The 24992-nt window shown below is 39.4% G+C and overlaps 1 protein-coding gene across 2 annotated transcripts; it reads right to left on the minus strand.

The window, feature by feature from the left end:
• Positions 1–454: 454 nt before the first annotated feature.
• sta (stubarista 40S ribosomal protein SA) lies at positions 455–23720 on the minus strand. 2 transcript variants are annotated; one of them, XM_083110847.1, is made up of 7 exons: positions 23620–23720; positions 21523–21671; positions 19750–19955; positions 10186–10344; positions 9011–9139; positions 6480–6695; positions 455–638 (listed from the first exon to the last, which is right to left on the minus strand). In XM_083110847.1, the coding sequence occupies exons 2-7, from the start codon at positions 21653–21655 to the stop codon at positions 522–524; spliced, it is 960 nt and encodes a 319-aa protein (XP_082966973.1). In that variant the 5' UTR covers positions 21656–21671; positions 23620–23720; the 3' UTR covers positions 455–521. The 2 variants fall into 2 exon arrangements, with proteins under 2 accessions (XP_082966973.1, XP_082966972.1); XM_083110846.1 differs by lacking the exon at positions 23620–23720 and adding an exon at positions 23339–23361.
• Positions 23721–24992: the final 1272 nt, after the last annotated feature.

Genomic DNA, 24992 nt, shown 5'->3' on the forward strand with positions numbered 1-24992 from the left:
CGAGCCACCAGACGCAACTTTTATCCAACTTCTGTAGCTAATAACTAGTGTTGGGCGATATATTATCTTATCGACGATATTTTGGCAATATATATCATCTCGATGTCACGATACAGAAAAAATATCGTATCACCTGTGACAATATCAAATTTCCAATATTGTCCATCCCTACTAATAACTACAAACACTAGACAGATAAGATCATTGTTCGATATCTTGGGCTTGGGAGTACCAAAATGATACTGCATTTTAGTGAAATTGAAAAATGCATTTTGATAGTTGATATGCTGTAGATGCTTTACCATCTAGTTTTACTTGCATTAAAGAAATACTGAAAAACTTTATTTTTTTACTTTACCCAAGTTTTAAACAATTTCAAAAACACATCCGAACATGGTTTCTTAAGCTAATCATACCTTGCCTCTGCATGTACATTCTAACTAAAAGACAGACATGTTATTTCCTCAATCCTTTATTAACAGTTTTTCCATACAAGTTTTTTTTTTTGAGGATCTTTCCTCTTAATTCCAGCTGTTGGAACCACCCCAGTCAGTTCCTGCAGGCTGAGTAGCAGCAGGGGCAGGGGCGGGGGCAGGCGTAGTAGTTGTTGTTGCTGCGGCTCCCCAGTCATCCCCAACCTGCAATGAAACCAGAATCTATAGAGAGCAATGCCTCCACATCTATTCTTTCATGAAAAAATGAGCAAGTTGGTATCTAATCGCATGTATGTTCTATCAGGGTTCCCAATTCAGCAAAAAAAAAAAAATCCTTGACTTTTCCAGGCATTTTGGAACCAATTTCCTTACCATTTTGTAATGTTTTAACTAAGGTTGAGCCGAAACCGATGCATCGGTATTGGTTGATACCAGTGGTGTTCGTATTTGAAAGTATCCAACATTTTGGCATTTCAGTCTGCAAAAACTGCTGTGCAACACTGCTATGGAGTTTTGATTATATTGCAAGTTATGCAAAATTTCAAGTTTCCATGTATGTTTCACTAATATTGTGTGAAAAATGGCTTATCTTCTTATTAAATGATGGCTATTTTAACACTGCACAGTAGGGATGGGACGATATGAAATTTTCAAAGTGACTGCAGTGCAAGAGAAATTGCATATTTAGACATTTACTTTTTTAAAAAGTAGGGCATGGAGATTATCCATAAAAATTACAACAAAATGGCAGAATCTTGCACTAAACTATCAGATATTTATCAATATATCGGATCAGTAAAATAATCGGTAATTTTACCGATATGCCTATCCCTACTGAACGGTAAAGGTAAGGTAAATTTCCCCGTGCATATAGCACGGTGCCATAAAGACACATTTAAGGGAGGGATAGGGCCCCACATATTCTCGATATCTGCCACTTTGGAGGTGTGATCAGCAACATGATCCAGCCACCTTTAACTACAACCCCCCTTGATTTGAGGCTGGTTGAGCTCCAGAGTCACTTTACTCTGGAACAAGGCAGGAAAAATTCCGACGTTAGATAACCCAACCTGGGCAATGAGCCTGGATCTCCCATGTGACAATGAGACGCCCTAACCAATAGACCAGTGGTTTCCAAAGTATGCACAATGGCTGTCTTACAGGGGTGCCACTATATATTTCTATATTTTCATTGAAATGACACTCACTTGTTGGTCAATGACATGATTGTTCCAAAAATGTGCTTATTTAAAACATTTTATGAATAAAATGTTTCTGAATTTGAAATGTGTTAATTTTTTAACTTCAGGCAAACAACTAACTGAGCGTTCCAAGTGTTAGATAGGCCTACATTCTGACTTGGGTGCCACGAAACGAGAAAGTTTGATAACTTCTGGAATAGACTTGACATTTCACAATAATTCTTTGAATGTTTTCAAACCAAAACTGGTACATTGATGCATAAAATTGCAGTGGAATGCTTACATATTAATATTAAGCAATACCTTGAGCAACTTGAATGCTTACAATGTTCAAGTTGATATCATAGGTGAAAATCTCTATAAAAGTATTGGTTGAAAGTGGTATCGGTTCATCCATAACATAAAAAGGGAATTATCTAATTGGAGGAACCGCATTGAAATTCAAATTTATATTCTCTGGTCATTTGTTTCCCTGCTTCCTAACACATATTCAGGACGAAGACTCCATCTTAACCTTTAGGTGCCCAATCGTCTTGATCGAGATGCTTTTTAGGTAACCCTCGGGTACCCTATCATCTCGATCGAGACGATGGTTTTTACGTTACAACTTCGCTATTTTTGGCTAGAATTCCGATTTTCTTTTTTCATATTGTTGTTGACACATGTATTTAACAGAAATGATTGTTGGACTTTTTTTTCTTCATGAAAATGGCGGGAAAAAGGAGACTTCTTTTTTTTTTTTTCAAGGGAAAAATTTTGCCAACAAAGGAAGGCCGGCTTTGTTGTTCTAAAGCAATGCTTTTCCCTCACCCCTGGAAACTGCATTCGAAGGAAGTTTATTTATCCATACCTGAGGTCAAAACAAATGTTTTCCGTACGGGCAGGAGTGGGAGGTGGGGGAAGAGGGGTTGTTGAAACTGCATTGTAAGAATGGAAGTTCGAGGTGCGCTGAAGAAAAGCCTTTGTTCTTGAGCAGAAGTGTTTCTCAAGTGGCTACAAAGGTTACCCTGCATTGTCTAAAAATAGCCTCTGAGCTATAGTCATTTCAATGTAACCCTGCATTTCGATGAAATCCGAAGCTTGAGACAGTGGCACGCAGGCCTTTCGTTTCGGAGGTACAACTCGCCTTACATAAGATAATGATGCAAATATTTTTCTGTATCTTACATGCTCCGGCACCAAGGGGGTTACCTGTGAAAATGGCCTTGAGCTCCTAAAGGTTAATCTCTTCACAGCCTGATAGAAGGTAACTTCAAATTAGCAGCAGAAAACATTATGCTAGAAGAAATGAATGTATACCCTCCACCTTCCAACAAAAAAAGAGCAAATTTCCATTTTAATATTAATCTATCCTATTTTTTGTATTGTATGGTATTGTAGTCTTATTTTACACCAGTTTCTGCAACTTCTGGTTATCACAATGGTGTGAATGAACGGTTATTAGATTTAAATTGATGAGGGGACACTTCCCAGGAAATGACTCAAACCCAGAAAATGATATAAGACCATAAGATGACCACCTAACGTACTGCTACTGAGGTGGAAGCCTCATTTATACTCACATGTGCAACACATGTAATGATAGAAATCGTAACGCATATATTAAATTGCAAAACTCATGTATGCAAGAATATTACAGGCTCCTTGAATGTGTACAAATAACAGAGAATTTAAAAAATCTTCCTGTATACATACTGGAAATGCTAATTCAGATTATGGATCAATAAACTATGAAGTGCATAGGTAGCCACACAAACCAATGTATAATGGAAGCTTTTTTAATTGTGATAGCTAGGAACATATTATATTTATGAGCATATTCGAGATCAAAAGTGCTATACAGAATGGCATTTCGGTGTTACAATGGTGAATATAATCCTAAATTTGATTTAAAAAACAATACAGTCAACTCTCGATTCTACGACCCCGGGTATAACGACCCTCTCGAAGTAACGACCCTTTTCGCGGTAACCGTGAAAAATTTAGAAAAAATTAGAAAAATTTGGAAAAAAAAGTTGAAAAATTGAAGGAAACCGGCCGAAAAATGCGTTGTTTTTTCCTCCACTCATTCCCTTGAGCGCTCTACCGCTCATAATTAGGTCTGAACTAAAAATAGACACCACCACACCATGCTTGAGTGATATCCAATAGCACTTGACCTCTGCCCTCCGCTCCCTCAAGCGCACCAATGTTACACCGCACCCGACGGACGCTACCCAACGCGCCAGGCTTGCTCTTGGATACGCGAGAAAAGAAAATCGAATGTGCTTGGATGTTATTTTAAATCGACTTGACTTGTTTCCTTGTCCTAAGAGCTGCTTAAAACTCGCGGAGGAGGGGGGGAGGAGCAGCCTGAAATGACTGCTGGACTTGCAGACTTTGCCAATGTGTATGGCAGGTCAAGCTCTTTCATCGATAAATACACCACCTTGAGAGATAAGATCGCAGGAATGTTCGAAAATACAGATGATTGGCGCCTGGAAGTCTGGCCCATCTGTCCAGCTCTGACCTAGAGTTCAGCAGGTTCCCGTGAGTGAGCAACTCTCGGCCTTGTAGACGACAACTTCCGGTAACAGCTTTCATTCAAAAAGTGTTCTTTGTTCCCTGCAACACTTCACAAAAAAGCGAAACTTTTAGATAATCAAAACCACATTGGTGAACTAAAGATCAAGCCGCTTAATGCATTGTCATCCAGGTTTCCATAAAAGTTTACTTCGATCTTACGTGCATCATAATCCCACTTCATACGTTTTCCTAATTGTGTCGATGTCGTAATATCTGCCAAAAAAGTGTTCCGTTGGCTGACTGACTTCTCCCACTTTTCATGTCAGCAAACGTGGGGGGGGGGGGGGGGATGCAGATTGTTTCAGCCCCGATTTTCTTGCTGATGCGGGCTGATTACAGGCGAGGGTGGAAAATGACCCACCCCTCTTCCTTTCCTTTGACGTCTAAAATGGGGCAACCAGTTCTGGATATATTCTTGAAAAAAAAAAAAAAACATAGAACAAGTAATAAAAGAACGTGACCCAACTCCCTTTCCCCAGCTCATTCTCCGCCACTGGTGTGCACGGCAATGTTGATAATTGCAGATTTTTTTTTTTTTTTTTTTTTTTTTTTTTTTTTTTTTTTTTTTTTTTTAATGCTGTTGTCTGCATAGGAAATATTGCCCCTATTATTGTCTGTTGCATGGTAAAACGTAAAGCAAGGGTCATTTCTTTCTTCCTTACACTGCTGTTAAAAGTTCCGTCTTTGACAGTTGCGTTATCTGTAAAATGCTGGGATTATTCTCTTCCGCCACCTGTTGCTCGAACTTCCAGCCGGTCTCTTTTACGATGCAGCTGGCGCCAGTGTTTTGTCTAGCATCTGCAAAGCTGTCCCTTGCCGATAACAGCGAATTTGCATCCGCTTTTTTTTTTCAGAACCATTCATGTGGAGGGAAAAAAAAAGAGTTCAATGTATAACTGAGACCGATTAAAAAGACATTATTCAAGGGGAAAACGTTTGGAGGGGTGGGTGTTTGACATCGAGAATACTCCTAAATCCAACATTCAATCGTCGATTAACATGAGAGTAAATAACGATCTACCATTTTGACATGTGAAAATGCGCAATTTCATAAAGCTTGTTTTCAGTTCATTTTATGCTGATGGGCTAATCGGGACTAAATATACAGTTTAAAGTGAAATTCAATTCCAAACCCGAATGATTATCGACTGCCACGCTGTTTAACGCTGTTTAATGACGTGTCCTAGAATACGCATTGGGTGAACACAGATCGCAAGTTGCGCGTTTCCTTTCTCACGCTGGATTACAATGCAAGTCAAGGAAGGAGTTTGGACTGCTCCCTTGAATGGGGAAGGAGGGAGAATGAAGTTGGTTGAAGCAAAGAAAAGTGACTTTTTTTACAATGTATTTTACACAGCCGAACCAGAACGAAAATTACAGCCCTGCCTTTATTTTTTTTGTCTGGTACCTAGAGACAACCTGTGTTGTTTCTCCCGAGAGATCTAATCTTACCAGTTAATTTTGTAACAGACAATGCTCCAGTGAACCTGTATAAAATCCAACATTCATTCTGCCCGATTATCTCCCGACTTTTGCTGGCACCAGTCTGACTGGTGTCAAGATTCTTCGAGTTTCGCTTGCAATAAGCGAGAGATTGTTTTCCTTTCCATTGGTCTCAGTGCAGACGGGTTTCTCAGGAACTAGAATTGTAAGAATTTACTGGAAAAGCAACGACTGTGCACAATTGAAACAAAGTAACATTATTATAAATTCTTGTTTGTGAAAACTTTTTCATGTTCTATTTTCCTTCTCACAACACGCATCCTGTGCATAACAGGTTGTATAACTACCAGGATAAATGGTGTTACCATCTCCTAGGCATCTTTCTGTCCGTTTCAGCTCCCTTTAAGCTGAAAATTGGTGCAAATTCCAATAACGACCCCTTCGAATTAACGACCCTTTTCCCGGGAACTGTGAAAGGTCGTTGAATCGAGAGTTGACTGTACTTATTACACAAAATAAACATTTCCTTTCTAAAGAGCCCATTTATGTAGTTATGTAGTCAGAGTATCAAGTTCATTCCTGTAAAGGAGTCAATTTTTGTCCCTCAAATTTTTAACAGCAGAAGGAATCAACTATCCACGATTTTGTATAACCAAAGGATAATTCAGACTTCAGAAAAATGATGTCTGTAAATAAACTGTATACTTTATTTTCATAACAAAATATGGTTGGAAATTATACCTCACACATTTCAAAAACATGAAAAATGAACAACAGAGCATGTTATTTCGTATTTACGTAAAAAAATTAATTATGCATGAAGAAATCAGCCTACCTGATTAGCCCAGTCATCTGAAGTAAAGGGCATTGGGGTTGGTGCTGGTATCGGTGCAGGCACTTCCTCTGCCCAGCTATGTACAGCCGCCGGTTCGGTCGTTCCAACGATCTCCTGTCCCCAAGGTTCTGCCTGGGTGGTAAACTCAGACTCGGTTGTCTTCAAGGTGGCAGGGGCAGGCACAACTTCCTTGGTAGCCTGCTCCTCCTTTTCAGCCTGAAAGTAAGGAAGATAGTAAGAACAAATCACTACTGGGTAACTACTCTTTAACAAGACAAAATGCACAAGCTTTACCTTGGTGCAAACGTGATGAATTTTAACTACCCTACAGTGAGTTCCGCTTAGAGGGATCGAGAAATAATTGATAATTTGAAGTGAAATAATGGTTTATTAACACACCTTGAAGTAGAAACTCTCAGAGTTTAGGAAACTGGCCAATGCAACTCAAAACTCAATGTATGCACCTTGAGTCACCCTGTAGACATCTAAACGGTCCACATTCTTACAGTCGCATGTCTGTTGTTCTACTGAATAGTGCCAGGCTAGTTCGCGCATTAAACATTGACGAGTTTCTGGGTCTTGTAAAATAAAAATCATAATATCTTCCTCCTCTCTTCAACGGTGAGAATTATTACTCGATCCCTCCAAGCAAAACATGCTGTACTTACCTTATACATTCAATGTAAATTATTGTTATAAAGTCCTGTACGCACACACACACATGTGAAGCAAATGAATCAAAATATGACTCGTACTTCACAAACATTGTTAAGGCAATGTAGTCTGATGCGTCAAGAAGTTATTTATTGTGTATACATTTTTATAAATTTTCAAAACTACAATTACAACACTATAAATAATCACAGTATAAGATTTTGAAGCATGTTGTTATTCCTGTTAAGGCTCGGCTGGACCATTGGCATTCGAATGGGCAATTTTTTTCAAATTTTCCTCTCCATTCGAAAAACCGCTGTGACATTCCAAATCTGAATAATTACATCTCCTTAGAATTCCTTCTAGAGCATTTGACGTGAATTTTCGTGTAGTTAGCTCAATAGTTTCGCGATTACGTAAGTCTATTAAACTATTGATAATATCTAGATAATAGTGAAAAAAACCCATGAAAATTCACGTCAATGCTCTAGGAGGAATTCTAAGCGTATGTAATTTTTCATATTTTGAAATATCAAGAGGTTTTTCGAATGGAGAGCAAATTTTGAAAAAAATCACCCATTCGAATGCCAAAGGTCCAGCTGAGCCTTAAGCCACACGAGTGGTTCAGAGCACATGTGGTGTAACTCAACTTTTCGTGGAAATGGAGTTATACAACTTGTGCACTTAACCTCTCATATGTTGTGTACACATATCACGACAATTACTTTTATGGTGTCAGTGATATATGGGGGACATATTTATGGTGAATAAAAGATCAAGATTTTGGTACAAAATGTGGGCATATTTTGGGATCAAAAGCAGTATATGAAATGACATTTTGGTGTTAAGTGGTTAATGAAATCCTACATTTGATTCAAAAACTTTACACAAAATAAACATTTCCCTTCTAATAGTACATTTATGTGGTTATCAGAGTATTAAGATTATTCCTGTGTAAATGAGTCCATTTTTGCTTGAAAAATATTTACAGCAAAAGTAATAAATTATCCATGTATTGCATAACTTACAGGATACTTCAGGCAGTATCACATCAGCAAATGAACTCTAAATTTTGTGTTTAAGAGCTTATTTTGAACTTCATTTCATGACAAAGCATGGTAGGAAAAATCCACATCGCACCTTACAGAAACATGGAAAATAAGCATTACATTGTGTTATTTCACATTTCATGTTTGTCAAAAACATACATTTCTCTAGATATATAGCATGGCAACAATATTTATTCAACATAATGGAAAGAAGAGGCAATAAATATGGTGGGTGTTCATACTTCCTGCATTTGCTGTCACCAGAGCCTTGCTAGCCTGCAATGATATTTGAATATTCTCTTGGGTGAAAACCTCATTCATGAAGTCAGAACTAATCTTTTGTTACAATTAGTATTTTTTTTCTGTTTTACAAGGTCTTCTGGCACTTTTGGCTAATTGTGAGGAAGAAAACCAGAGAAATTCGGTGGCAAGATCAAAAGTCAACCCTTAATTTGTTCAACCACTTGTTTCAATTAGTATCTGGCAACATGTGTGAAGTAAAAAGGTAAAGTTCACTGTACATGTAGCACTATGTCATGAAGGCACATTTAGGGGATGTGGGGCTAGGGCCTCACACATTCATCTCGGCAATTTTGGAGGTGTTGTGACCAGCACCATGCTCCAGCCACCTTTACCCCTCTCCCAGATACCCATTCATTTGAAGCTAGATGAGCCCCAGAGCTGCTTCATGCGTGAACATGCCAGAAAAATTCTGACCCTACATCACCGACCCTGGGAATCAAACCAAGGTCTCCCGCATGGCAGTCTGACACCCTACCGACTACACTGCCGCACCGCAACATGTGTACATGACAAAATGCTACTCACTTCCTCTGGATCTCTGTAGAAGAACAGATCTGGAACAACATCCCATCTTGTCTCTCGTCCAATGGACCCCCTCAAGCGAAGAACCTCACGAGACAGCAGCCACCACATGAGGCCAATTGAGTGTGGAGCCTGGGGAAAGGAAATGCTGTTAGTTGCCACGCACAGGTGAAGCAATCACAACTAAATAATTACAAATAAATAATAATAACCCGCAGCGCTACAGCCCGTGAGGGCCTTGGCTTACCTACCCACTGCTGGTCTCCCTCCCACACTGTTCCTCCGTCACCTATTATAGCGTGGAGATCTTCAACCAGTATTGGAATAGTCGGGGGTCAGCCAGACGTATCCCCAGCCGTTGTAGGTCTTCTCGACTGGATTACCGCTCACTCATTCGGAGCTCCCCAATTTCCTCACGATGGTGGGTTGCCACCGGCCCTATACGTAGGCCGAATAAATTCCGACCAGAGCCGGATTCGAACCTACGCCGTCCCGCAGCGAACGATCTCAAGACGAGTGAACGCCTTAACCCGCTCGGCTACGGAGGAGGACATTACAAATAAAAATGTGAAGAATTACTTTGACTTTTATGTAAATCGTTACAACCTTTTCTTTTATAAATATTGGGTTCAAAACCTGGGCCATTTCGCCCTACCATATGCTATGATTTGCAAACAAGTTTAAATACATTTTAAGGTTTACTACCAAAGCTGAACTTGGTTTAAATAATTTTACAATTAACTAAAAAAAAAAAATCTGCAATTCCTAGCAACCTAACATAAAAGTTTCATTTGTAAGTGGACTGAAATACAGTACAACATCGTTTATCCACATTAAGTGGGACCGAAGGTTATGAGGATAATCAAACATGTGTTTATTTAACAAAGAAAAGCACGTACAGTACAGGTTTATTTTATACATACAGTACCCAGTACTACATATGTATACAGTACAAGAAAACAAAAGACAGGAGAAAATGAGAAAACACTCGTAATATACGCACAGCACATGCCTAAATTACAGTACTGTACCTGTACTGTGTTAAAAAACTAAAACACATCTAGATCCAATGTAAAATTGAAGAAATTGCTTAAATGTATTCAAAACTGAATCTTTGTTTCTTTAGTGAGCGGATAATTGACGTTCTACTGTGGTATTTTAAAGAAGCATATACTAACCTTGTTATTGCATGGGATTGCAATGTCCACATATCGAAGTGGGGAATCTGTGTTACAAAATGCTATCACAGGAATGTTCACATATGAAGCTTCAGTGACAGGCTGGTGGTCTGTGGCAGGATCTGTTACAACCAACAATCTAGGTTCACGAAATGCAGCCTGTAAAGGGATTGGTCAATAATTGCAGCACACTATTACAACAGTTAATATTACAGTTGTACATTATTAAAGAGATACAGTAAATCTCATATTGAAGGTGGCTTTTTCTTCTTTGATTGATTGAGGAATTTCTATAGATTTTCGCTTCCAAAGCAAAGAAATCACTGTTCACACAAGCACAAATGTTTGGCAAACCCACCATCTGTAATGTGACAAAACTCACCTTGCAGTTCAATAAATAGTGCTGCAACCGTTGAGGACCTTAAATAACATGATGTCTTAAAGAGTACATTTCAGCCGTACCTTCTGTCCCATAATTACTATTATTCCTGCTGGTTGCAATCATTACAAGACATATCCTGCAAAGAACAGTATACCGGCAGGATTTGATATTCCCCTCATGCTGACCTATCAAGCAAATGCATTGCATAGTAGGTGGATGATTGGGGACTATATCACTTAATGTTATTAACACAACTACAGCATATCCTCTCCTCCCAGATCAAAAAAGATATACAGTAGAACCCTCATTTTTACATTTTCCCACATTATACATTAAATCTTTATGGTCCCAACATAGCAAAATGTTATAACATTTTCCTGCATTTTAAGTTTCTTTTCCAGCTCAGCCCCCTAAAAAAAATCGAGATTCCACAGTAGTCACTTCATTCTAAGGTAAGTCATTTGATTAGCATGTCCATTCAGATATTATTGGAATGAAAGTAACTTATTAACAAACCCATACACAAATGTGTGATTAAAAACTCACTTTTCAATTCTTCTGCCAAGCCACCAACTCTCAAATCATTTTTCTATCTTCTATTTGTATTAAGATTCAATGGCCATAAACAGTTTATGAATACAATTTCTCCCATCATGCACTTGCAGAATCAGAAAAGGGAAGATATGCTGATCCAAGCACGGTGCAATGCACACAGAAATGCATGCACTTTGTTTATACAATATCCTGCCTTCAATGCTTCAGTTCTCCACAAGCCCAGTCTTTAGTATGAACATCTGCACTAACTTCCTCCTTTGCACACCCCCCCCCCCTCCTAGGCTCCCACTAAATGCATCAACTTTCTCCTGCAGCAAAGTTACCAAACAGAACCAGGTAAACTAAATAATCACGTGTACCGAGGCAGATTTGCACCAAAGCCCAAATATGACACATCTTTCTTTGAAAGAAAAAAAAATCTGATTTACCATTGAGCTCCAGTAAACCGCACCCCATCCCCACACCCCTTGAAATTAGGATTGAATAACCTGCACAGTGCAAAGACGTTACTGGCAATAACATTCCTGTTTCGGAAATTGTGATTCTTCCTCTTCAGATAAGAAAATATACAACCTTGGTGACAATGAAGTTCGACCAGAAAGGAATATGTGATTAAATGCACAGAGGCATAGGCGGTGGAATGGGTGACCCGCAGAAGTGACGCATGTGTGTAAGAGGAGGTGTGTGAGCAGGCAAGAATCGTGATCCCAGCATGTTGCACCCAAGGTCACGTAAAGAACGAAAACAGGGAACTATACGCGTGACATTGAACTTCGACCAGGCACCAGACCCATATGGAAAATATCCGATAGTGGTGCATTCGACGGAAGCATGACGTCACGGACAAGATAAGGGAGTCCGCCGTATATAAGCGCATGCTGTGCACCGAGGAACCACAGTGCATCATCACCATGACCAGGGGCAAACCTATTGACAACACCGTGAGGAGAAGAGTGGTGGAGTTGCAACGGGATGGACTCAGTGAACGGGAAATAGGGTGCCAACTGAACTTACCCAAGTCAACCGTCCACTGCATCATCAAACACCACCAAAATACGGGTACTACAGAGCCAGGTAAGGCCCCCGGTCGAAAACGCCAGCTGAGCGTGCGTGACCTACGGATATTTAGGCGCTATATCCAGACCAACAATTATGTTTCTGTGGCCGAATTACGACTGTGGACTCGAGAACGATATTGAAGTGTCAACCAGAACCATTCGCCGTTACCTACAGCGATGCGGTTACCGAGTGTACCAGGCGAAACGTAAACCCTTCCTTTCCATGTTGAACAAAGGCAATCGACTACGGTGGGCACGAATGTACCGGGGATGGACATTTCGGCAGTGGAACAGGGTTTTGTGGACGGACGAATCCATTTTCAATGTTGTGTACGGGAAAATACGGAAAACAGTCATTTGTCGGAAGGAGGAACAGAATGAATCAAAATGTTATGCACGTCGGGTACAGAAACCTGTGTCAGTGATGGTATGGGGATGCATGACTGCATCTGGGGTTGGCCCACTACACGTCTGTGAGGGCATTGTGAATGCACACGCCTACTGGAGCGGCATCTTCCCACAGTGCGAAGGCACATGTTCCACAGGCGGCGTCTCATCTTTCAACACGACAATGCCAGGCCTCATACAGAGCGGCTGACAAGAGAATGGTTGACTCGCCATCACGTCCGAACTCTGCCATGGCCACCATCGAGTCCCGACCTCTCGCCCATTGAGAATGTGTGGCGTGTTCTTAAGCGACGTGCGCAACAGAGGGGACCCACGACAGTGGCTGCTCTTATCGCCTGCCTGCAGGAGGAATGGCACCACATCGATGTGGAATACCTTGAACGACTCGTCCGCAGCATGCCCCGACGCATTGCCACAGTTATTCGCCGACAGGGCGGCGTCACACCATGGTAAACAGGATCCCCTCTAACAGTGGTCGAACTTCAATGTCACGTGTAGATGGACGAAAATGTTTTATTTTGTGTGGACACCATACATTGCTGCGTTCCATGTAGCCTGCTGAATAAAATATCTTCAGCATATGCATGTGTTCTCCTTCTTTCACAACGCACTCCTATATTTGTGACTGGTCGAACTTCATTGTCACTAAGGTTGTAAGTACAGTGATGGACACTTTTGGGTTGTATCAACCATCACGCACAAGTGTACTTTCATCCATCTAGAATTGTGCAATCAAACTAACTAACCTTGGTAATACAGTAGTTGTAGCATTTTACTTAGTACAAATTCTGTAACTTTTACATCATTACGCAACACTCCTAAATGTAACATGCCGAACAAATCACACACCTGCACTAATCTGATGTAATTTTCAATACGCTGGCCCCTCATAGTAACCAATCTAGCATAGTTTGTTTCAGCTATTCCGGCTGGATGGAATCATTACAAGACACATCCTGTAAAGCACAATACACCCAGCGGGGTTTGATATTCCCCTCTTGCTGACCTATCAAGCAAATGTATTGCATAGTAGGTGGATGATTGGGGATTATATCACTCACATAAACATGTATGGAGAATGGTGAGAGAGAAATCCTGTTCTTCTTTGTAGCTGATCAGTGTTGATTCATTAACCTTTAGCCATGTTAGTTTATAGTGCATACTATCTGTACATTTCAGTGACACTGCGAATAGATAATAAATAAGAAGCTATGACTCTGTACGCAGCTTTTGGATGCAACAATAGAAGTTGCAAGAAATGTTTTTAAAAAGAAGGAATTTAGAGGTCCCCAGATAAACATGCTTACAACACATTTACGTTTATTATACACGCATTTCTGTTGTGATATGAAAGGTATATATAAATTTATTAATTCAAAATTGTGACACATCGGAATTGAGAAAATAGTTTGCATGTTTCATAAAGATAACTATTGCAAATGTTTATAAGTGTTGAGAACTTTCTGGAATGTAAATTCATTGACTGAACAAAGAGAGAATTCAGACACGCAAAAAGAGAGATGTGTCACTTGGAAACCAACCATCAGAAATAAATGAGACCTTCCGAACAGAAGCGACATGCCAAGCTGAACGTGTCAGTTGGACTGGGACGTTTTCTTAATACCATCCATCGTGTCGCCTCAGTGTGTTGGTGGCTCATACACTGTTCATAGCTTCAGACTGAAGGAGCCTGTGTCACTTGTGGTCTCAAATAGTGGAGTTTTCAGATCTAATGTACATGCGACTCATGTCGTGTCGGAACGAGCAAGACAACGTTTACACCTGCCTTAGCAGCAAGACAAGCCGCATAAGCCTTTTTGGTAAAACCCTCAAAGCGGCACGTATCGCTTGTTGTTTCGGTATGAAATCTCTCTATTCAGACCGAAGCGACCAGCAACACGTGCAGCTTGGAAGCAAATCCTCAGAAATCAATGCAACTTTTCGAATTGAAGCGACACGGCAAGCTGCATGTGTCACTCAGACTGGTCAGTTTTCTCAATAGCGTTTATCATGTCGCCTCTGTCTCTTTTTAGCGCATGAGCGGTGAATGCTTGCTTTTAAGGAGATTTTACACCAAAATGTAACATGCAGCATGTGTAGCTTAAGGATTTTACAAATTTAAGGCAGGCTAGTGCGACCTGTCACGCCTCTATGGTGTGAAACGTTGCTGTTGACTGGCTCGTTCTCAAGCAGCATGTGTCGTGCGAGCACCTGAGAATTCACACTGGAGTGGCAAGAGACAAGGGCCCCTTCAGTCTAAAGTGGCAAGCGACAAGGGCCCCTTCAGTCTAAAGGAGAATTCATACCAAAGCGACATGATGTGTTGCTTGAGGATTTCACCAATGCACCCTTTTGTGGTCTGTCTTGCCGCTAAGGTAGGTGTAAACAATCTGTGGTGTGAACGCTGGCTTGCTCGTTCTGACGCGACACGAGTTACATGTACTGTACATTAGATCTGTAATAATCCATTATTTGAGGCCACAAGCGAAACAAGTCAATTCAGTCTGATGCGCCACCAACAAACCGAGGCAACACGATGGACTTTATTAAGAAAACGGCCCAGTCCGAGCAACACGTGCAGCTTGGCATGTCGCTTTGGTTTGGTAGGTCTAATTTATTTCTGATGGTGCAGCCTGTCATGTCGCTAGGGTGTGAAACATTTGCTGTTGATTGGCTCATGCCCAACAGACACGTGCCGCCTGTAGCTTCAGTGTGAATTTTCACCGCAGCAAAATATTCACCGCAGATGCATGAACAACACACTGAAGCAACACTATGTATGGGAAAAGGACCCAGTCTGAGTGACATACGTGAAGTTTGTCGTGTCGATTTAAAAAAATTGCATTCATTTCTGAGAGTTGGTTGCCAAGAGACACTTATCACTTCGGTCTGAATCCTTCCATTGAACGAATGGGCTCCTGTCTTTTCTCACCTATCGAGTATCGCCTGATGTTTTGGTCCGAAATCTACCTATAATCTCGGTGTAAATTGTGTTAAACCTTTGTACATAGCTCATATTTTTATATAATAATGTTTTGTGATGCATTTACAAGTGTATGAGTTATAATGCAACTCCTATTTCAATTCTATTATTATTTCATTATACCCTTTCTTTATATATAGCTTTACACATTTGGTAAATGAACACACCCCAGTACATAAAAAGGTCTAATCTAATTTTTTTCGTCAAAACTAGTTACTAAGAACTTCATGCTATTGTTTCTGACGATTTAAACATAAATAAACATAACAAGCAGTCTTAATTTTCCCGACAAAATTCCCTCTCGCTGAATGTTAACAAATAGACTCAACAGGTGGCACATCCCAACATGGCAGCTGCCGCAAGCTATTTTGGTTTCAGCTGACGTCACACACGCATAGAGGCCTGCACAAGACCTGGAGCAGACCCGTTCGCGAGACATCGCTCCTGAAATGCCATGCAACCTGCGCAACACCCTCGCTTGAGGACCTTAACTGACCATCTGCCCAGATCGTTCTTGGCAGGTATCGAAAACCCGCCGGGTACCCGCAGTCGTAAGATACCTAGTAGATCTCAGTGCGTTGATTCAATCAACTGCACGTCCCTCCCTCTGCATGACGTAGTTGCTTCGACTAGAAACTGCACCGGGCGCACACCTGTCTGCAGTGTTGCCAACTGCAATATATTTTCACTACTTAGAAAAGGGAACTCAAAGCTTCGTAAGCCACATCGCCAAATGAAATGAGATTTACGAATGTTGCTACTCCCCCCCCCCCCCCACACACAGATTGAAATAGGTTTTCCGTGGCACAGGATCCATAAGTACATGTCGTAAACACCAATATACGTATAGATATATAGTGATATAGGGCAGGACTGAAACATGTCACGTTCGACGCTGAGGTCGCGAGTCGAACAACACACTGTTCTACTGCGAACACCAGGGCCGTAGCCAGCCAGGGGCCAGGGGCTTTGCCGTTACCCTCGTTTGGGGGGGGAGGGCAAGTACTTGGATAAACGTGCCAACAACAACAATCACAACAATAGTAATAAAGTAGCATGAAAGTCATTATTATCCTCATAAATCATGCAAAAAGGGGGTGGAAGTCTGTTCTCACGCATTTGTGTTGAAACAGAGGATTAGAAATATTTTTTTCAGCACGTCAATTTCAAATTAGCTAATAATGGAAAACAAGCACACAAACTGTTTTTGAAAGAAAGAAAGTGCATGATAAATGCATTCCAAATGTACATACATATAGCATGTAAAATTTCCATCTACAATATTTTCTTTTCACATGGAGCGACGTAAAATAAGAAATACATATGCTAACACTAAATTGTGTACATATTCAAAATTTCATTAAAGCATATATATTATATAAATACATTACATAATCAATTCATCCAACTCGTAACAAACCAACATTAATAGCAAATAATATCAAGGGCCGCCATGGCATTCTCTGTTTTAAAACTTTTCTCACTTAGATCGTTCGGCGCCCAGGGCCGACTCCCGCTACCCCTTTGCTACGGCATTGAACTTGACGAGACTGTATAATATTTTATAATATATTTCTACTTTCATAAAATTTGAAATCAAGGGGTTGCAATTACCCCTCCATTCCCCCTCTGCAGGTGCGCTTGGCCGTCTGGAAGGAAAATGCAAGAAAAATATGAAAATTAATTCCATCTTGAGTACCCTTTAGCCCTGCTATTCTTAAATTCTGCTAGCCTGTTTTTTTCTTGTACTTTAATGTTAGACCCACACCCTGGCACCTCGGCTAGACTAAATTTCCTTCTAAGGTTGTGAGCAATGCTCCCTGCCCCCCTCTGGTTGCGCCACTGCGTGCCTGGTTAAGGCACCATGCAATGAAAAACAATTAGTTTTCAGTGAGGAGATTTTTGTTTGCTCGATCATTCATTTAGATAAATGAAGCTGTAATATTGCGTACATTTCCTAGCAATAAGATAAAAACTGCTTACGCTGAACTGAAATCGCTAAGTATATAAATTCTCCTTGGAGGAGAGAGCTCCTCCTAGGACTTCGTAGGATTTACAAGCTACGTAAGTAGGCAACACTGGCTGAAGCTGTCCACGTGGTGATGAAACACCTGGAGCGACACGCTGCCGGAGGACGGTTTCCTTCCAGCAGGTTTTGCAGGCACCCGGGTCTTGTTGAATGCCCAGGTACCTTGTAAGCGCAGAGCGCCTTGAAGACCAAGAACCCGGGTAAAGACGCAAGTCGACTCGTTGCCGTGGGCAGGCGAGCAGGTATACCTGTCCTCGCGTGCAAGCGGGCAGCGGGTAGGTAAAAGGCAGACTACGCTGGCCTCTGCACACGCTCTCACTATACCTTCTATACTCTTAAGGTAATACCGTAGTTGTAACATTTCACTTAGTACAAATTCTGTAACTCTTACATCATTACGCAACACTCCTAAATGTAACATGCCGAACAAATCACACACCTGCACTAATCTGATGTAATTTTCAATACGCTGGCCCCTCATAGTAACCAATCTAGCATAGTTTGTTTCAGCTATTCCGGCTGGATGGAATCATTACAAGACACATCCTGTAAAGCACAATACACCCAGCCTGGTTTGATATTCCCCTCTTGCTGACCTATCAAGCAAATGTATTGCATAGTAGGTGGATGATTGGGGATTATATCACTCACATAAACATGTATGGAGAATGGTGAGAGAGAAATCCTGTTCTTCTTTGTAGCTGATCAGTGTTGATTCATTAACCTTTAGCCACCAGAGCCCCTTTCGCATGTAACCCCCTTGCTGCCCAAGGAGATTTTCAGCAAAATGCAGAGTTTAAAAAAATGACTTTAGATCAGATGCTAATTGCTGTAGAGACAAATGATATATCGTTTTACTTTGAATGAACCATAGATTCGGACTATATAAAATTTATGCACATTCGGCATATATATGGAGGGAGGGGGGAGGAAACTGAAAATTCCAAAATTTTTGAAGAACAAAATGGGGGTTTATCACACTGTGGGTAACATTTGATGTGAGACAGTATGTGTGATAGTCTGTAAACTTGGACAGCATTAAAATGTGAAGACTTGTTATTTCCGACAGTTTATATGCTATTTTCAAACATTTGTAGTACTTTCCACATATGTATGAGTTAACTCAGGTTAATAATTATGGAGGTTTTTTGAATAGTTTTGTGACCTTATTTGACCACGAAAATAGAATTTTGTTACTGTTTCTTAATTGCCGATATCAGTACATTACAAACAATAAAAAAATGTGTAAAATATGGACCATTTTTTGGGAAAATAATGTGTCAATCAAGTGGTTAAGATGTATTCACGTTTTTTTGATGACAGTAGTTTCAATTTTTCACATTACGAGTACTTCATTCTTTTAGTTTTTTTGCTTGACTAAGACACAACATCGCACATCATGATTGTCTTTTGTCAATTTTCATTCAATATTCAAGGTTTCCAACCTTCGAAATACCAAAAAAAAAAAAAAAATACTAACAAATTGAAATTTTGCACATTATTTTACGAACAAACTTTTAACTATGCTTGCCTAACCTAACCTACCTGGAAATGGAATGGCATGGTAGGAAACACTGCAGCCCCAATGAAAATAGACAAAACACAAGCACGACGTGTGATAATTTACGAAGGTGTACGCACCAATGGCTATTGTGAGTCGGAGAATTAATTTTCAACAAAAATAATGAACTTCCACTATGACACATTCCCACATAACAGAAAACACCTTCCAGATGTTCAACAATGCTAGAGGAACTTATTACCGTAAGTAGTTTCTTCTGTAAAAATGAAGAAATCTTTTTGTGGTAGTAAACTAGTACCAAAAAAATATTATTACTAAAGAAATGCAACCTGGTAATTTGTATTTGCACCTGTTGATACATACGTGTCATATGCAATGACATAGTGAAAACATGCATGTTTCAAGTTGGCTGTCCAAATTATTCCGGACATAATACACACAACAGTTTTTGGGGGGCAAAAATTTTGGACAAAACCGTGCATTGTACATGAGAAAATACAGTATTCAGCATGTTCAGCCATATTGGAGACATGTAGATTGAAGACACACGCACACACACAGATGATGTGGAATTAAGTTAGGGCAGAGAGTTGAAGTGGATTCACAGACTTCGAACTAAATTGTTACCTGAATCTGGTTAGTGAACGCTCCTGGGGTAAATCGTCCAGCAATTGGGGTGGTTCCAGTGTAGGAAGCAAACTTCAGAACAGCTCTCTGTCCATACGGCCTGGATGAAATCACAAACACTTCTGAAGGGTGTTCGACTGACACGATAGCCCTGGCTGCCAGCAGAAGCTTCTCCCAGGTTCTTCGCAGGTTTATTATGTGCACACCTGTCAAGTAGAAATCCAAACTATGATGATGCTGTAGAAAGTATGTATCTTGGTTCTATTACAAAATAACTCTTAAAACACCAAGGTAGATTTCCCTGCCATTATCCTTAACGTTAAGACTGCAAAATGAACTGTTCTAAATTATATTTTAACCATAAATCACCATATCCACCCTCCAGGTATGGTAGATGAGAATATGTTGCCATATTGAAATTGCTGTTTAGTCTGTCCACTAAACAGACAATGTTGTGACCAGAGTTTCACCTAAAAGTGGGAAATTTCCCAATCTTGGGCAAAGATCTCAAATATTGTATGAATGCACTCAGTTCAATGTATCAAACTACTGGTTTAATCTGGTTATACATTAAAATGTATCAATATCTAAATACTAATGGATAAAAAATTGTTATAACTTACAATTAATACATAACCAAGGCTCTGATTATTATGTAGCTAGAACATGTGATACGTGTGCAAAAATATGTAACAAAATCACTGGCTTATATAAAAAATATGCAAGTGTACTAAATTTCTTTCCCCCCAGTCTTTCATAATTTCATTCATTCGTGTGATATTTTTTTAAGGTTCCTGACAGTATAAGTACTTTTACTAAATTAGTTTGTCAATATATTTTCAAGAAGATTATTTTGAAATAATAAAAATGTAATGTGCTAAATTATATTGAAAAGTTTATGATCATAATAAACTGATAACATGAATGACAACAGTTTTGGGGGCCCAAGTTACTTTTGTTTTATTGCGATTTCATCATGCTACGAATGCAATTTTTACATGGTTCAATTTCAAAGTATGTCTGTTATCACATACTGTGGAGTTTTAGCGATTACTTAAGAATTTGTTAAACATATGCTTTCGTGGTTAGGTTAGGCAGGTTAGGTTTGGTTCCCTTAGCAATAAAATAAAGTCCCTAAATGCATTCTACTAAGGTTCCGATTTACTTCTACATTCATTCCCACGCTTCTACGATATTTACTGTTGCTTGTCGACTGAGAATATCTTGTCCATGAGAAGTGCGTAAGGTAATTTTCAAGTTGTTTATAAAATAACTTTTTTTTAGAGTCCAAACAGTGCTCATTACTTTAAGGAAGGTTCAAATTTAGTGTGACAATGATTTCCAAAATTCTACGATAATTAGTCTTTGTGCTAGGAGAAATCATAAAACAATCGGAACCGTTACAGTTTTGGGTACAGTTCAATATCTTTGTGTGGCTCTACAATAGATGCATTTAAATTTGAAATGAACAAAATGGATTGTCTGGCAAAAATAAAATTTAATTTCAACAACAAATGTAATGGAAATAAAAAAAAGGACAACTATTCAGTACATATCATATTACTGCGATGTGAACCACTAAATACTTCTCCAAATGTTCAAAGCATTATGGAGTCACCTGTCACGAGATTTTGTCACACACTGCATTCCACTCTGTCAATTAGAGTGTACTCAACACTACGCTTCAATGTATACACCCTCTTGAGAATCACTGTGTTCAAGTGCGTATAATAAATAAAAAAACAAGTACCAGTAAATGCTATTTCTACCTACCATCTGGGCGACGTGTGTACACATACTGATCCATTTGAAAGTCTACATTTTCTGTTCCCAAATGGGTACAGGCAGCTAACATTTTTGTTACATCATCCTCTTTTAGGCTTAAAATATCTAAGCCCCCTGACATCTTGGCTTTGTGCAAGCTGAAAAGAGAAGAAAACCAATTTAGTGTTACAAATGCACAATGGGAAAAATTGAGACATTTCAAAGCAAACAAGATCATAGCCTGGATACTGAGTAAACACGTAAACCACCAAGTAATGGATTTGCTCACAATCGTAGTCTACTTATGAGCCAATACATTATACAAACACCTCTTCCCCCTTCATTTCTTTGCACCATTTCAACATTCATGTTTTCTAAATAAAAATTTATTTCTGATTTACTGATGTTTAGGGAAGAAGGCCTGGTAAACTTTCCGTATCCGGAAAATGCCTCAAACTCGCTATTTATGTAAATTTCCATATTCCTACTTACATATTCTGCATTGAGAAACATTGCTGAATGTGGCATTTCACTTTTTTTCACGGAAATAATTTATATTTTCGACGTATGAAGTTAGTTTTGTTCGTTTCTTTTTCCCCTTCGGTAAATAGCGGTCACAGTTTCACTACCCTACTCGGCATGTAGTGTATCCACCCCACTCCACCCAAAAATTCCTACGTAGCCCCACATACTGGTAAAAATTTACTATCCTTCGGACACCTCTAATTTTTTCGTTTCGTCAATTTTTGACATTCGTACTTACGTACGAACATTCCTGAAGGTGTATCAACGTTGTTTTGATGAAATTTGAACTATGTTTCCTAACCTAACCACACGCCAATGGTTCGCAATTATTTCCAATTTCTAGATCCTGATACTAACACGACACCAAATTTTAACTAGGTTTCCTAACCTAACAGAACTAACCTATCCATGTGTCAATGGTTCGTGGGGCTAGCTATTCTCCGTCGGAGAATTAATTTTCAACGAACAACATGAATTTCAGCTATGAAACACCTTCCCGATGTTTGACAATGCTACAAGAACTTACTACGGTAAGTAGTTTCTTCTGTAAAAATAAATTAATGTGTCCGAAGGATAGTAAACCAGTACCCATATTTTTACATATTTATGCTATTATATATCACAAATTATCAATGATTTGTAAGTTAAATCATATAGTACAACGGAGGAGTAGAGCAAATAACCTCTGTTAAATTATTCTTATTTTAGAGAGCAACAGTTTGGTTTGAGTTGGTGTTTTAAGTCCACTTTGTGCACAGTAAGGCTAATCGGGACTGGACCTACAGTTTAAAGTGGAATCCGAACCACTATGTGCTTCCACCGGGTATCGAACCCGGGACCCCTTGATTACAAGGCGACGACGCTACCACTGCGCCATCGAGAGGCCCTAGAGAGCAACAGTACCGAACGTTTTAACAAGCAGTACAAAAAGAAATATCTTACAAAAGCTTGTCTTTTGTGTGTCTTAATGCAAATCTCGGACACGGTGACGATTCACGAGACCCGGTGAAAATTGCACAAAAGTCTACGTTTACCATCTGGTGAGGATAGTGACACCGAGGAAAGAAATATTTACTTCTGAAATTCACGAATTCTTTTTATGATGCAAGAAAATAAAGTATAATCGTTAAATTTCCAGGGTTAGTGAGGACGTTTCTCTCCACGTACGGGTTAGTATTGTAGGACAATAATTCAACTTCTTCGACCGCCATGGTTCAACACTACAATTTTCTCCACGAATTTCATGCAAATACGGTACCCATAATTCACAACACGAAATTTTTTATTCAAATATTTTTACCTGCCAATATTATTATAGCGCAAATATTTTTCGATTACACTGCATGTACAAATTAGCCGAAATACGGCGAGTTATGGTAAACCTCGTTGCAAAATGACTGACCACAAAAACACGTGCAACAGCAGTGGCAACAGGCAAATTACTATTAATGATTTGAATAGTGTCAATATCAATCAAAATGTTTACATACAACAAAAATATACAACTTATAATATTCCCTGTGCAATAATAGTTTTATAATCACTCAATTTATATGTAATACTTAAGTATTACAGAACTACCTCGGTCCACGATTCCAAAGGAAAGGCTTGTAGTACTACGTACATCAAAAGTGGTATAATAACAACAGAGAAATTTTCACGTTAATGATATGTCTCCCATAATACACAATATAACAAAGACAAGTTAAAATATTATTTAAATTTTGTTAGTAGTTATTGTTCTTTGAAGTTTTATAAAACTATTTAGTATGTTGTTTCATTAAAGAGTACTTTATGTTTGGTTCAGCAATTCACCCATTAGTGGCCGTGTGCACGAACGAAGATCAAATTTTAAACTCGGATCGGGAAAGGATCACTGGTGGCCGTGTGCACGAACGAAGATCAAATTTTAAACTCGGATCGGGAAAGGATCACTGGAAAATTCCATTGCACGAAGACGGTTCAACACTTGATCGCGATCTAGGAACATCAAAACGGGTTTATCTTCTGAACGGCCATTAGCCACCGTTTTGGTGGCCGATCCTGGTTCACGATACTGACGCTTCGACTGCAGGCAGTTGTTTTTGAATATAAACGAAAGTGATATCGAGGGCGTGCAAACGCTAGAGATGTTGGATGTACAATGCTGATAATTCGAGAGTTGTGTAAAGTAAACTAAAAACTGCCAAAATAATAATAATAATTTGTGGTTCTGTGGTGCAAAGTCGAAATGTTTCTAAATACTGTACTTTCTATCCCAGAACACAAAACATGTGCAAGTGCAAGGTAAATTAGAACAGAGCAATGTTACGATATTGCTACATGCTGTTGCTACACATGACAATATAAATATATAAGAATTAAGAAATGAAAAATTCAAATACTTACCACAATGCAGTAATAATAATAATAAAATATCTTTATTGAGCGGGCGAGTTTCAGCTTACGCTGTTCTCTCGCGAATGCATTTCGTAAGGCATTGAAGTCCCGTAGAAGAAGGTTCCATGCTTTCTCCTTATTCTTTTGTCTTATGCCGTCAGTTCTTTTTTAAGATTATTATTTCTTTACACCCTACTACATCCTTGTATTCGTCGACAAGGTTGATCAGTACATTTCTCAAATTCAGATACGTTTGCGGCCCGAATTACTTTCTTCTCCTACACGTTGATACTTTAACACATCACACTATTCGGTGGGGTTCTTGATTGTCATTTGTTTTAGCCAACCAATCAGGTATAGCCTTACAAATTAATCTCGGATCATTTGAACGGAATCTCTTGAACGTCGTTTTTCGTTGGTGCAATGCAAATCTTTAAACCACGTTCATTTAGAGTGGATCAAAATTGATCCCGCTCATCTGAACTTCGAAATAATCGGCGTTGGTGCACTCGGCCATGGAAAATTCCATTGCACGAAGACGGTTCAACACTTGATCGCGATCTAGGAACATCAAA

Source organism: Lepisma saccharinum, chromosome 24, assembly GCF_977018435.1.
Source record: "Lepisma saccharinum chromosome 24, izLepSacc3.1, whole genome shotgun sequence".
NCBI classification, from domain to species: Eukaryota; Metazoa; Arthropoda; class Insecta; order Zygentoma; family Lepismatidae; genus Lepisma; species Lepisma saccharinum.

Coding starts and splice junctions, on each gene's coding strand:
- sta (XM_083110847.1), bottom strand. CDS start 21,655: ATGTCAGGGGGCTTAGATATTTTAAGCCTAAAAGAGGATGATGTAACA. Junction 10,345..19,749: donor CGTTCACTAACCAGATTCAG/GTAACAATTTAG, acceptor ATCCCTTTACAG/GCTGCATTTCGTGAACCTAG. Junction 9,140..10,185: donor CAATCCCATGCAATAACAAG/GTTAGTATATGC, acceptor TCCTTTCCCCAG/GCTCCACACTCAATTGGCCT.